This window comes from Pinus tabuliformis, chromosome 8 (assembly GCF_031772625.1).
Source record: "Pinus tabuliformis cultivar Carrire ecotype Pingquan chromosome 8, CPIR1, whole genome shotgun sequence".
NCBI classification, from domain to species: domain Eukaryota; kingdom Viridiplantae; phylum Streptophyta; class Pinopsida; order Pinales; family Pinaceae; genus Pinus; species Pinus tabuliformis.
Window position 1 is genome coordinate 1917619266 of NC_142294.1, and position 13461 is coordinate 1917632726.

At 34.9% G+C, this 13461-nt stretch overlaps 1 protein-coding gene across 1 annotated transcript; it reads right to left on the reverse strand.

Annotated features, from left to right (window-relative positions):
- Positions 1-5304: 5304 nt before the first annotated feature.
- Positions 5305-7094, reverse strand: LOC149244146 (putative UDP-rhamnose:rhamnosyltransferase 1). Its single transcript, XM_089367932.1, has one exon. It carries the CDS (start codon positions 6914-6916, stop codon positions 5492-5494), a length of 1425 nt encoding a protein of 474 aa, XP_089224058.1. The 5' UTR covers positions 6917-7094; the 3' UTR covers positions 5305-5491.
- Positions 7095-13461: the final 6367 nt, after the last annotated feature.

Here is a 13461-nt window from a genome sequence, read left to right on the forward strand (position 1 = left end):
ATCGTTTCAACCTTGTTTTAGTTGGTATATGCTATGTCTTGCAACCATGTATGGCCTTTCAGAATCATTATGTAGCCATGTAATATCATGTATCACATTTGGGTCATTGGTGGAGTCATATGAGTGATGTTCATGTATAAGTGATGAGTCATTTTTTAGCTTCGAGGAGGTATTTTACAGTCACATTTTATCATTTTTGTATTCATGCAATGGGCCTGTATAACCTTGTACTTTCTTTGCATGTATTTTTGTGTCATAGTCCTTAGTTCCCTTAGAGTAGTCTCTTGCATGTGGCATGGAGGAATGATTGTTGCAAAAGTACTTTGCTGAATAGCCTAGATGAGACATTTGCATCCCCTTGTACATTATCAAGAGGAGTATATTCAGTGAGAAAAGACATGATGATGACATGATTGCTAACTTAATAGAGACATAGAGAAAGTGTTGATGCCCACACCATATTACTCCTGATGTTTTATGATATGTTGTTGTTTCGTGAGGAGGGATGTTATGATCGTGATCGTTGCTATGTATTTGTTGATACAATGTTTTGGTTGAAGCATAATGGTTGATGATGATGTTGTTGCTAATAGATATTAGGAAAGAATGACAATCATATGTTGTTATTGTTTTGATTATAGAGTGATATTGATAGACATGAAGTTGTTAATTGAGTTTGTCGCTGCTAGGGTGCATCCATTTGTTGCTAATAAGGCAAGATTGTTGCTGTTGCTTTAGGAGAGAGTGAGTTATTGCTGCTAGTTTTTGTCATGTACTCATAGAGGAGTAAAAGTGTTTGTTTCTTGGATCAACTATGTAGCCCTTGGTTGTTTAGTAAAGTGTTGATAGCATGAATTTTTCCTTTTCCATTGATGTCAAAGGGGGATAAAATAAGGAGTTCAATTATGTTCAGTTCTTCAGAGGTTTTTTGGATGGTTTAGCTGGAGTTTCCATTGAAGCTAAAGGGGGATATTTTCGGCATTGATGTTGTGATGCAGTGATTGGCATTGATGTCAACCCCTTTATGGTGGCTCTCATGATGCAGATTTTTGGTGGTCTAGGCTCCCATGTTACTTGCCGAATTTTGGCCATCTAGGCCTCTTGCTCTTGATTATTGTAGAGATAGGCTCATGTTTGTGCGTTTTAGGTGATTGTATCAGTGTAAAGGCTCATGTTGGTTATTCGCAAGTGATTGGATCAATGTACACATCCATGTTGGTGAGTTCAAGGTGATTGGATTAGTGTTTCAAAGTTGTCATGTTTTCCACTACTCATATTTGAAGTTGAGTTGCAAATGGTGTTGCCAAACAAGGTGTTTAAGTGCATGTTATGAAGTGCTAAAGAAGAATAGTTGAGGATTGCTTGTCGAGGTGAACAAAGGTTGCATAGTTATTCATGTGACTTGTCACAAATTCTATAGATGTAGGAGAAGGTAAGCAAGAAGTTGGAGGTAGGTCTGAGCTGGAGTTTTTTGGTTATCACCACCCTCTGCCCCAATCACACCCATGCACGCTCGTGCACACGATTGAAGGGCTCAAACCACATGGAGACAAAGCCTGTGCTTGCGGCTACATCGCTAATCAGGAAGTTATGTGCATGTGGCTATGGATTGAATTGGAAATACCTATGGATTCCTTGCGCATCTTAGTAATTCTATGTGATTGACACTAAGGTAATTGCTTGTGTTTTTGTAATGAAGTTTTTATTCACTTAATAAAAAACAAAAATAAGTGTTTAAGGTGTGAACACATTGATTAAGTGAGTACTAGAGAAGATAGAGAAAATTCTTTAAATATATGAGAAACTCTATCACTTTTTTGGGTGTGTGACATAGTGCACATATTGGAGAGCAGAGGTTTGTGTAGATCCAAGAAATAGAAATTATACAATAGAAGAATATTTAGATGAAAATGGTAATGTTCAGAGTATAAGAAGACGCATGGAGAGGCCAACGTTGGTGATTGAGCGACATAGTACAATTTTCTAGTAATGACAAAATATGCAGCAACAGTAGCAGAGATAAATCTAAGCCATAATGTGTTGATAAATGCTTGATGGCTGAGAAAAGTTTAGAGCATGTTACTGTTGTAGAGTTTTAGAGCTTAATGAAAGATGAGATGAGGAGAGCATAGCTCCTTGGTTATATGATTGACTTGTTTGTGTTTGCAATCCCAAAGGATTGAAACTTTTGGTTGTAGTAGTGTTTCATGTTTTATATGTCTAGGTTATATTGCATGTTTGAGATTTTGCATCAAGATCATTTGCAGCTAATGTTTTCAGGCAATGTGAGTTGATAATGTGAGAGAGGGATGTGTATTGAGTTGATTTGCAGCTAATGTATTTGCAGAGTTGAGGTTGATTCAATGATTGATGCTTGTTTGAGGATAAAGTGTTTGTCTTGTATTGAGAGTGTTGATTACGTGCTATGAATATATTTTTGTTTTGATGTTCATGTTGAGCAGCTCTGGGAACGTTTCAAAATTCATGAAATGTGAACCACTTAGAGGAGTGACGTGGGGGCTCCAACAAAATAAGTATTGAGAACAAATTTCTTCATAGTCTAATGGATGTTTGATGAGGCTCATTGGTCATGGAGGCTTCCAGTTGATGGTAGTCCATAGAGTCATGAAATCAAGATGATTTGATTTGTATACTCTATGTATTGATTTGTTTGACACATAATAAAATATATTGAGGAGTGCAATAACAACAAGGGCAGTTTTTTACCTTGAGGGTGTTTTCCACCAGATATCCTATGTTACTATGTGATGTGATGATTTGTGTTTCATTGTGCATATTTACTTCTTATGTTATGGCTCTCATGTGATGATTCTTGTTGTTGTATTTTAAGATCTATTGCTTATATGTTATGTTATGAATTGTTTAATATATTGGAGAAAGAGTTTTAAGGTTGTGTAATTGTTAAGACTATTGATTCACCCTGCCCTCCCCAGTAGTGTCACTGTTTCGAAAATTCTCTTGTTTGGAATTGTGAAAATAAAAAAAAATCGAGATAATTATTTAAACCTTGTAGTACTCAATTATTCTTTCTTCCTCCATATTCTTCATATATTTATCTAATGTTTCTTGTACTCTTTCCAATTGTTCAATTGTTGATAGGATTCTAAGTTCCATTGTTATCCCCCAAGTTTATATCATATCCATAGATAAATAAATTGAATCTCTCTTTCTTTCTTAACCTTTTTCAAGTAATAAAAGGGAAAATTAAATGACCATTGGCCATCACTTGGACACATTGTGCAATATGGATTTATCCTTGCACTTTGATTCATAATTCTTTTAGTTAGATTAAAATGGGTTTGACAGGCTAATGAGGAGTAGAGCAAGTGGGACTCAATTTTTTTAGTACAATGAAAAAGAGCTTGGGTGAGCTATGTTTCTTGTGGCTACATGAAGATCAACGTAATTCGTGTGAAGCTTATATATTTTTTAGTATATTACTTGAGGTAATTTATTTATGCATAAATATTCTTGTATCAATGGCTCTAGGTTTCAACTACATTTGAGTTGTTGGTAACATCTACTATGTATTCTTTCGAGTAAGTACATCACTTGTTGAGTCATGCATTCTAACTATTCATTTGAGTTTATTCATTTGAATAGCACATTGTTGTATTTGTTTCAATGGGTAGAAATCATATAGCTTCTATAAATTTACTATTTTCTTATAAAAGTGTAATTTTCTTCTACGGGATTTTGCAATTTACATTGTAAAACATTTCTAGATGTGCACAATTAGGAATAGGGTCTTGGGTTTGGGTATCTATCTTAAAATAAATGAATGCAAAATCATATAGCTTCTATAACTTTACTATTGTCTTATAAAACTATAATTTTCTTCTATGGAATTTTGCAATTTATATTGTAGAACATTTCTAGATGTGAATGATTAGGAATAGGAAATTTGGGTTGGGTATCTATCTTAAAATAAATGAATGCAAAAAATGTTTTTAATACCTCTCTAGAAGGACTACAATAACAAGGAACTGTGCAATGGCTATCAATTTACACTGGACTTGAAAACTTCATTGAAACTTTGTTGTCAATTATAGTTAGTATATAGAAATATTTGTTCAATGTTCATGTTTATTTTTGAGGAAAATTCACATGCATGTTCCAACAATGTTTCTAAGTCTTTTTTAGTAGCATTTTCGAGAAAAATAGAAAAAATATGGACAAGTTGAGTAGTGATTTAGATTAGTTAGATTTAATTTTGAGAAATTTTTTGGAAAAGAAAGATATTATTACAACTAATAAATGTGAGGTTCAACCCTATAGATCTAGTTTGAACACACCCATTCTTCCAACCTCCCCAACACATATTTCCCATTATGCATATCACATCATAAAAACCACTCCCCACATATTCATGATAAAAACTCCTACAATAACAACAAGAACCACACAAACAATTATTATGACACCACCTACAATTATTATGACACCACGTACAAAAGTTGCATTGGCAGTAGCTAGAGTAGTAGAACCCTGTGTCCTTTTCTGAACAACAGTGCTTCCATCTTCAAGATGAATAATCAAATTACCATTTCAGAATTTTCACATAGATTTGATAAGTCTTTAACAAATATTTAATAAACAGGAACGGCCAACAAAACGTATAATCCATCCCATTATAGTTATGTAGTATAAATCTATACTGATATGAAGTAAATGTGAAAACACAATCATGAATATCTATATTCATGAAAGTTATTATTAAAAATTTCATTAATTTAAAACAGAGAAATAGAATATAACTATATATATTGAGATGTATAATTATAAAATAAATTAATGTGTGAAAATTTAATAAGTCAGATGTCTTTTGTTATAATTAATTTTGAATTTAAAATTAAAGTAGTTATATAAATTAAGCTGTTGACATAAAAACACTTCAGGATAAACATTACATTATCAAGCTTTAAAAAAATCATTATCATTATTATTAAAGCAAATTAACCCCACTTTACTCTTGCTTATATTATAATTTTATGGCTAATCTATTTTTTGGTTTCTATAATTCATTTCACAATTAAAATATATCATATATACATTTGAGAAAACATATAACAAAATTTTTAATCAATGAAATTCATTTTCCATTTATCACCAAAATTCTTACCTTATAAAAAATATTAAAATCAATCAATTTAATTTACTTAAAACCCCAAAAAAATACATAACTATTTTAAATCTCCTTATTAAAAAATTATATTTTAAAATACTCTAAAGAAATATCTATTTCTATAATTAGATTAAACTTTTGAAAACCCTGGACTAAAATAAACAACCACAAATCTTATTTCAGAAATAAGCAGATTTATCTACAAAATTAAATACACTCACTTACATGGTTAAATTATTATAATAACAAAGCTAAAATAAAATAAAATAACTGGAAAAATCAAACCAATTTAACTTGAATCAAATCAGTCTTTAAAATCGCCGTCACCGATCGGAAGTCCCTTTTTCATATCTGCGTGTACGCTACTGCTATCTGTTCAAGCTGTTTGATGAACTCATGGATGTAATCCTGCTGCCGTCCACTACTGGCGACTATAATATCACGGGCCTCGGCCACTTTTGACCTCAACTTCTTCCCCTCCTCTCCCGCCATTACCATTCGCAGTGCTGCAGCTATGTTTTCGCTGAGAAAAGAGCCGTCGTCTCCCCGCTCAACCTCGATCCCCAACTTCAGTTCGGACGCTATTTGCTGGGCATTCAAGCTCTGATCAAGTTTTACTGGCAAGAGTACGAGAGGCACTCCGAAAGTCAGCGCCTCCATGGCAGAGCTCCACCCACCGTGGCTGAGATACGCACCCACCGACGGGTGAGAGACGATCCGAACCTGCGGCACCCAAACCCAGACTACCAGACCCTGGTCCTGTGTTCGAGTCTCAAAACCTTCGGGAAGGAGCTCCAGGGCATATTCCCGGGCGTTGTCCAAGAAGTGAGGAACAGGCAGCGAGCAGAGGAACGGGAGCCCGCTCGCCTCCAAACCCAGTACCAGTTCGTGGGCTTGTTCTCTCGACAAAAACGTCTCGCTGCCAAACGACACAAACACCACAGATGATGGCCTCTGCCGGTCCAGCCAATCCAGCAGGTCGGAGCCCTCGCGGTCGTCAGGGCCGGGCTTAGATACGGGCATGAGTGGGCCCACAGAGAGCACGGGAACCCCGATAGGCCCCTGGAAATAACGAATATACTTATCGTCCTCCTCAAAGCAGGATTTTACGGCCACGGCCACGCATCCTTGCACACATTTAGCCAGACGATAGGGCGCAGTAACAGTACCGGGTAATCCTACGTACATACCTAACAGATCCCGCGCTTCGTATAGCCTGAACGATATCGCCGAACACGGAAATCCGGGAGGCGGAGCGGCCACCTCTTCGGCGGTTATTTCCTTGTTCAATAACCTGGGAGGGAGGAGGGAATGACCGCAGATCGCCGGCGAATACACCGTGAAATAGACGGACGGTACGCGCATCGCAACAGCGACGTTCTGTGCCCAATACTGCGCGAAGTCATGAACAACGTAGTCGGGCGAGAGTTGCCTGAGGAGACTTCCGAACGGCTTCTCCAGGCCGTCTATGGCTTTCTGGAGCGCAAACGCCATTTCTATGGGGATGTCTGCCGTGCATTCGGCCCCCGGAGTCAGGCCTTCCGTGGGCGGTAATGGCAGTTCCAGCAGATCGATCCGGCCCGGCCACTCCTGAAGTTGCAGGGAAGGTCTGATTCTGGAGATGTTAATGGGAGTAGAGAGAAAGGAGACTGTGTGGCCGCGGATTGCAAGAGCCTTCGAGAGCTGTAGAAAGGGATTAATGTGTCCCTGCGCCAGCCATGGAAACAGCAGAAAATGAAGATTCTTCTTTCTAATCTGGTTGTCCATCATACCACAATGAGTTTCTGAGGAAAGACTATATGATCCGCAATTTCTATCTCTTCATAGAAAAACTAAAGAAGTCTTAAGGGGATTGCTTTCGCATGCCGCAGTAAAACGTATGAAGATTCTATGAACTAATAGGCGTGGAAATTGAGAATTGATTGGACACTTTTTCAAGCTGGTTTCACTACAATAATACTCTTATCGAATGTACTTATACTATTATGATATTAATATAAGTTAAATTTATTTCTATAAATTAGATTTTGAAGTTTTTTCAAATAGAACGGCGTGTAGAGATTGTGAATTTATGTAATTATACTATTATCATATTAATATAAGTTAAATTTATTTTTATAGATCAGGTTTTGAAGCTTTTTCAATTAGAATGGCGTGTAGAGATTGTGAGTTTATTCGTCATTGTTTTAGCTCATCTGGCATAGTAGGACTCTTATCAAATGTCAACACTCTATTACAAAACTATTTAATATTAATATGATTTAAATTTATTTTTATAAATTAAATTTTATCTTTATTTTTATCTATATAATTAGATGTGGAGATCCAAAAGTTATTGGACATTGTCTTGAAATTTTCTAGCACTAGACTCTTCTCAAATGTTGTTATTTTATTATAAAATTATTTAAATGTGGTTATTTTATTATAAAATTATTATAATATTAATAGGATTAAATCTTATTTTTATAAATTAAATTTTGAAATACTTTTCCATAAATACTTTTGTATTAAATATTATTATTTTATTAGACAATTATTTAATATTAGTATTATTTAAATTTATTTTTATAAATTAAAATTTAAAGTAATTTTCAACTACAATTATGGATGGAGATTGAATCACTAAAATAACATTCTTATCAAATGTCATTATTCTATTATAAAACTATTATAATACTAAAATAACACTCTTATCAAATATCATTATTCTATTATAAAATTATTATAATATTAAAATAACATTCTTATCAAATGTCATTATTCCATTATTCCATTATAATATTAAAATAACACTCTTATCAAATGTCATTATTCCATTATAAAATTATTATAATATTAGTATGATTTCAATTTATTTTTATACATTAAATTTTGAAGTATTTTTCCACTGCTATTAGATGTGAAGATTAAGAATTTATTAAACATTTTTTTAAGTTTGCTTGTTCAGGTTATAATAACACTCTTACCAAATGCCATTATTTTATTATAAAATTATTATTATATTAGTATGAATTCTATTTATTTTTACAAATTAAATTTTGAAGTCTTTTTCCACTACCATTAGATGTGAAGATTGAGAATTTATTAAACATTGTTTTAAGTTTGTTTGTTCCAGTGATAATAACACTCTTATCAAATGCCATTATTTTATTATAAAATTATTATAATACTACTACAATTATTTTTTTTATAAATTAAATTTTCAAGTTTTTGAACTATAAACAATCTAGATCCATCTTAACACTGGATCTATCAAAGGGATCAAATCTCTCAAGGTGCAAAACTATTTTTTTACTTCAAAACTTGAGGAAAGGTTTGCACCTCCAGAGATTTGATCCCTCTCGACGCTTGATAGATCCAGTGTTAAGATGGATCTAGGCTGGTTTCTGTCATGTGCGGTCATACAAAATTTGCTGAACATCTAGTTATTTAATCATTTTAAATAGGCTAAATATGTATAAGATTAATTTGGTCAATTTAATTTAAAATTTTCTTAGTTACCTCTGTTTGTTGACATGAGAGAGACTGTTAGTAACTTGAATGATGGAAAATGAAGAAATACAAATTATGAGTGCAAAGTGTCAATGTAAAAAATTTGATAGATAGAAAATGTGAATACTAAGAATATAGTCAATTACAAACAATCTTCATTGTAATCAATCTAAAACTATTTTCTTCTATTATTCCTAGTATCACACTTGTTAGTTTTTCCATTTTCTCATATCGATCATATGAAAAGAGTAGTTGGAATCATAGACCATTCAAATATTTAACTCCAGCTACTGTAGTAAACAACATACCTTGTCTCTGTTGCTATCCAATATTAATTGTAGTTTTCTCTAGATTCAATCATTGTGACTTATGGAGTGTTAAACACCAAATAATTTTCAATGGTAGTTAGTTTCTATTATTGCTTTTGAATGCAAAGAAATTAACAATGTTGAATGATGGAAAATGGGAATAATAAGAATGTAGCCAATTATAAATAGTTTATAGTTCGAAGAAGAAAACATTTGGGGTAAGGAAACATTTTATTTAGGATGAAAATTCAAGTATTCTATTTATGGTTGAATAATTTTTATGTGCTTACGTTGAGAGAGAGAGTGTGTGTTTTGGGGGTGAGAAGGAGAGACAAGGGGAGATAGAGATATAGATGGGGGAGGAGAGGGAAGAAGAGAGAGGCAAAGGGAGGGAGGGAGGAAGAGATATATTTATGGAGAGAGAGAAGGGGAAGAGAGAGAGAAGGAAGGGAAATGGAGGGAGGGTGAGAGAGATAGATAGATATATAGAGAGAGAATGTGTATGTTTAGGGGCTTGGGTAAAGAGATAGAGAGCGAAAGACACTGGGAGATAGATATATGGATGGAGGAGGTAGATATGTGCTTACACTGAAATCAATGCACATTATTAATCTAATTACTTTGAAATTAATGTAGATCATACATCTTGTTGCATCAAATCAGAAATCAAAATCTACACTAAAATCAATGTTTATAGTGCAAACAATCAAATAGCATTAGAAATCAACATCTATACTATACTCAATGCATTTAGTGAAAGAAATAAAATAGGATTAGAAATCAATATCTACAATGAAACCAATGCATCTAATGCAAGCAATCAAATATGAGCAGAAATCAACATCTACATTGAAATCAATGCATCTAGTGTAAGGTATTAAATATGATTAGAAATCGACATCTACACTGAAATCAATGCATCTAGTGCAATCAATTAAATAGGATTAGAAATTAATATCTACACTGAGACCAATGCATTCTATGCAAACAATCAAATAGGAGTAGAAATCAATATCTACACTGAAACCAATGCATTTAATGCAAGCAATCAAATATGAGTAGAAATCAACATCGACGTTGAAATCAATGCATCTAGTGTAAGGTATTAAATATGATTAGAAATCGACATCTGCACCGAAATAAATGCATCTAGTGCAACCAATCAAATGGCAATAGAAATCATTATCTGTACTAAAATCAATGCATCCTGTGCAAGCAATCAAATAGGAGTAGAAATCAACATCGACATTGAAATTAATGCATCTAGTGGAAGGTATTAAATAGAATTATAAATCAAAATCTACATTGAAATCAATGCATATAATGCATGTGATCAAATAACATTAGAAATCAACAACTACATTGAAATTAATACATCTACTTTAGTGAAAATCTAAAATATTCAGAACTTTCTAGTTTTAACTTCTGTCTTTGTATTTGTCTATGCGAGACTCTTTCTTCTTCCCTCTCTCTCTACCTTCCATTCTGTGTCTATCTACCCCTCCATCCTTCTCTCTCTTCCCCTCCCTCTCTCCCCCATCTCACTCTATTTGCTTCTCTCTAACTTTCTATATCTTTCTCTTCTTTCCTCTCTCCCCTTGCCATCTATATTTATACCTCCCTCAATCTCTCCTTATTTGTCTCTCTATCTCAAGCCCCTAAACATAAGTCACACACACTCTCTCTCTTTCCCCATATCTATCTATCTATCCATATACCTCTCCATCTTCCTTTCCCTCTCTCTATATCTTCCCCTTCTCTCTCTCTCTCTCTCTCTCTCTTCTACCCCCTCCCTGCCCCATCTATATCTATGTTGAAAGTGTGACTTGACAAAGACACAAGAATTATGGAGGATGTGTTCATGCTTTTGGAGGACCAAAGCTTCGTAGTGGGGAGGAATGATCTTGGAGGATCTATAGGTACAAGTGGCCTTGAAAATAACTCAAAAATGAAAGTCATTAGATGGAAGTCAAACTAGGACTAGATCATATTACTCGTCATCTTGACTCCAAGGGTGTGAATGACACTCAAATTTGAGTTTGTATGCTCAAGTTATAGCTAGTCAAAGTTTGGGTCAAACTTGGCGAAGTGGTAGGCTTAAGGAGGCAACAATTTAGCAGCAACCTGGCACACAGAATCTGGCCACTTGATGGGCAAGTTTATCACCTACTTATTTTGCCTAATGTCCCTTATTTTTTGGTAGAAAAAATTGAACTAGTTGATTATAAAAAACAAAAAAAAAATTAATATTTTGGGTGGTGGTTTGCCAACCTCGCCACCCCCAAGTCTCAATGATATTATATTGTAAATATTAACATGGTATGGGTGGGTAGGCCAGCTCTGATGGAACTTCCCAACCTCGGTGGTCATTTTCATTTGGGAAGTTGGTGGGTGTTGATCCCACCGGCCCATGTGGGTCGACCCCCATTGGGTAGCTCCATTTAGCATTAACCATCTATCCAATAAAACATGTTGCAGTATATGTTATAATCGTCAATTCAAAGTTAAACGACCAATGCATTACATTAAAACGAATACTCTATGTATGGGGTGGGTGGGGTTGGAACCCTACTCGGCCCCACCAAATCTACCAATGACTACCAATAGGTCAATGATGCTGGTTTGGTAAGTCTATCGCCCAACTTTATATATAAACCTTCTCATTTTCCTAACAGACTAGAGGAGAGGTAGAAGGTTGACTTGTGGAACCACGAGCGACCCTTAGGTGTGGAACCTTGAGCAAGGGTATCAAGGAGATGCTGAAAAGATTCTCTTAAAGGGCTAGAGGTGATAGTGTTAGAATTGGTCAAGTTTATAGTCGATTTTGTTGGTTTTCATCCTAGGAATCCATCCGTGTAGTATGCTTTTCTAGCTGAGCTCTCCATTTTATGCCATCATCCTAATTGGAGGTATAAGGGTCATATTTTTAAAGTTTCTTGTAACTTTGATGCTGCTTAATAATATAAGGCCTCCCCATTGTTGAGTAGGGCCCGAAGACGTGGCCCACATTGGGTGAACTCTGTAATCAAACCATTGTGCCTTTTATCTCATGTTTTCTTATGTTTTACCAATTCTTTTCATGTGGTTTAAGCTACTTGGTTAATATGCTTTGTTATATGAAATTTAAAATGCATCCTTTAAGTCAAATATCTTGGATGAAGTTTTGTATCAGAGCGGGTTTTCTTGATGCGAGTTGCATGAGTGAATGCTAACTAGGAACAAGCTAGAAATAGGTGAAGGAAATCTTAAATCCTTTGATCCAGAAGTGAGGCATGCACCACAAAGACACAATATGGAAGATGAGGAAGCTCGAATAAAGGAAGAGAGAAATTATCCCAAGGCTTTCTTCACCATGGGAGAGAAAGTTGACAAGCTATTTGTAGAACATGAGAAGACAAACAAGCTTGAGAAGAAAGATCCAGATGACCATGCATCGGTAAATCATGGAGGTCATGTAGAAGAACCTCCTTCCTCTGCATCTTACAATGAAATTTCTTCTTATTCCTCTTCTCATCATTCTAACAGGAATTAGAGGAATGCATCTAAAAAGCCATTTTTCAAGTTGGATGTCAAGTTTGATTTGCTTGTATTTAGTGGAGAATATAATGCAGAAAAGCTAGATAACTGGATAAGACACGTTGAAGTATATTTTCGCATACAAAAAATCAAAGAGAATCAAGCCAAGGTCTAGCTAGTATCCCTTCGATTGAGTGGCACTGCTCTCATCTAGTGGGAAGGAAAACTGAAGCAATGTGGTAAGAGTAGTCTTTCACTTTGTTCATCTTGATATGAGTTTATTTATGCTTTAAGAAGACAATTTTATCCATTGTGTTATAGAAAAAAGGCCATGATGGAATGACAACATTTGAAACAAAGAAAAGGTCAAACTATTCATAATTTTATAGAGGAGTTTAGAAAACAAGCATTAGCATTGAATGTTCCACTAGACACTTTTGAGACGTTGATGAAATATATTAGATCTTTGCATAGTTATTTGCATCATTCACTATATTTATTTGAACCTAAGTCTCTTTATGAATCTAGTGTGAAGGTTGTACATCTTGAAAGCATGGAGAAGCATGAGAAAGATGACTACCCGAAGAGGATAATAGCAACCAAGAGAAGAGAAGCAAGGCACTATTGTACTCATTATGAGAAAGAAGAGCATGATGAGGAGAATTGTTGGAAACTACATCCAAAATTGATACCTAAGAGGAACGATAGGAAAGGGAAGCATAAGACAATTGCAACCATGTAACAAGACCAAGAATCTGAATCAGAGGATGATGAGAATATCACAGGTGCGATATTTGTAGGCAATGGAAAAATTGACCTGGGATGAAATGAAGGTTGAAACTCTTAGGATTCCATTAGATGGACCCATTGACTGGGGTTCTGATTTGGGCGATGAGACAAAGATTTCAGTAGATGTTGTGCCAAAGATGAAAAGGGAACTAAATGTGGCATGGCTCCAATAACTTGAAGAAATCAACCAAAGCATTCAGGTGGAGAATG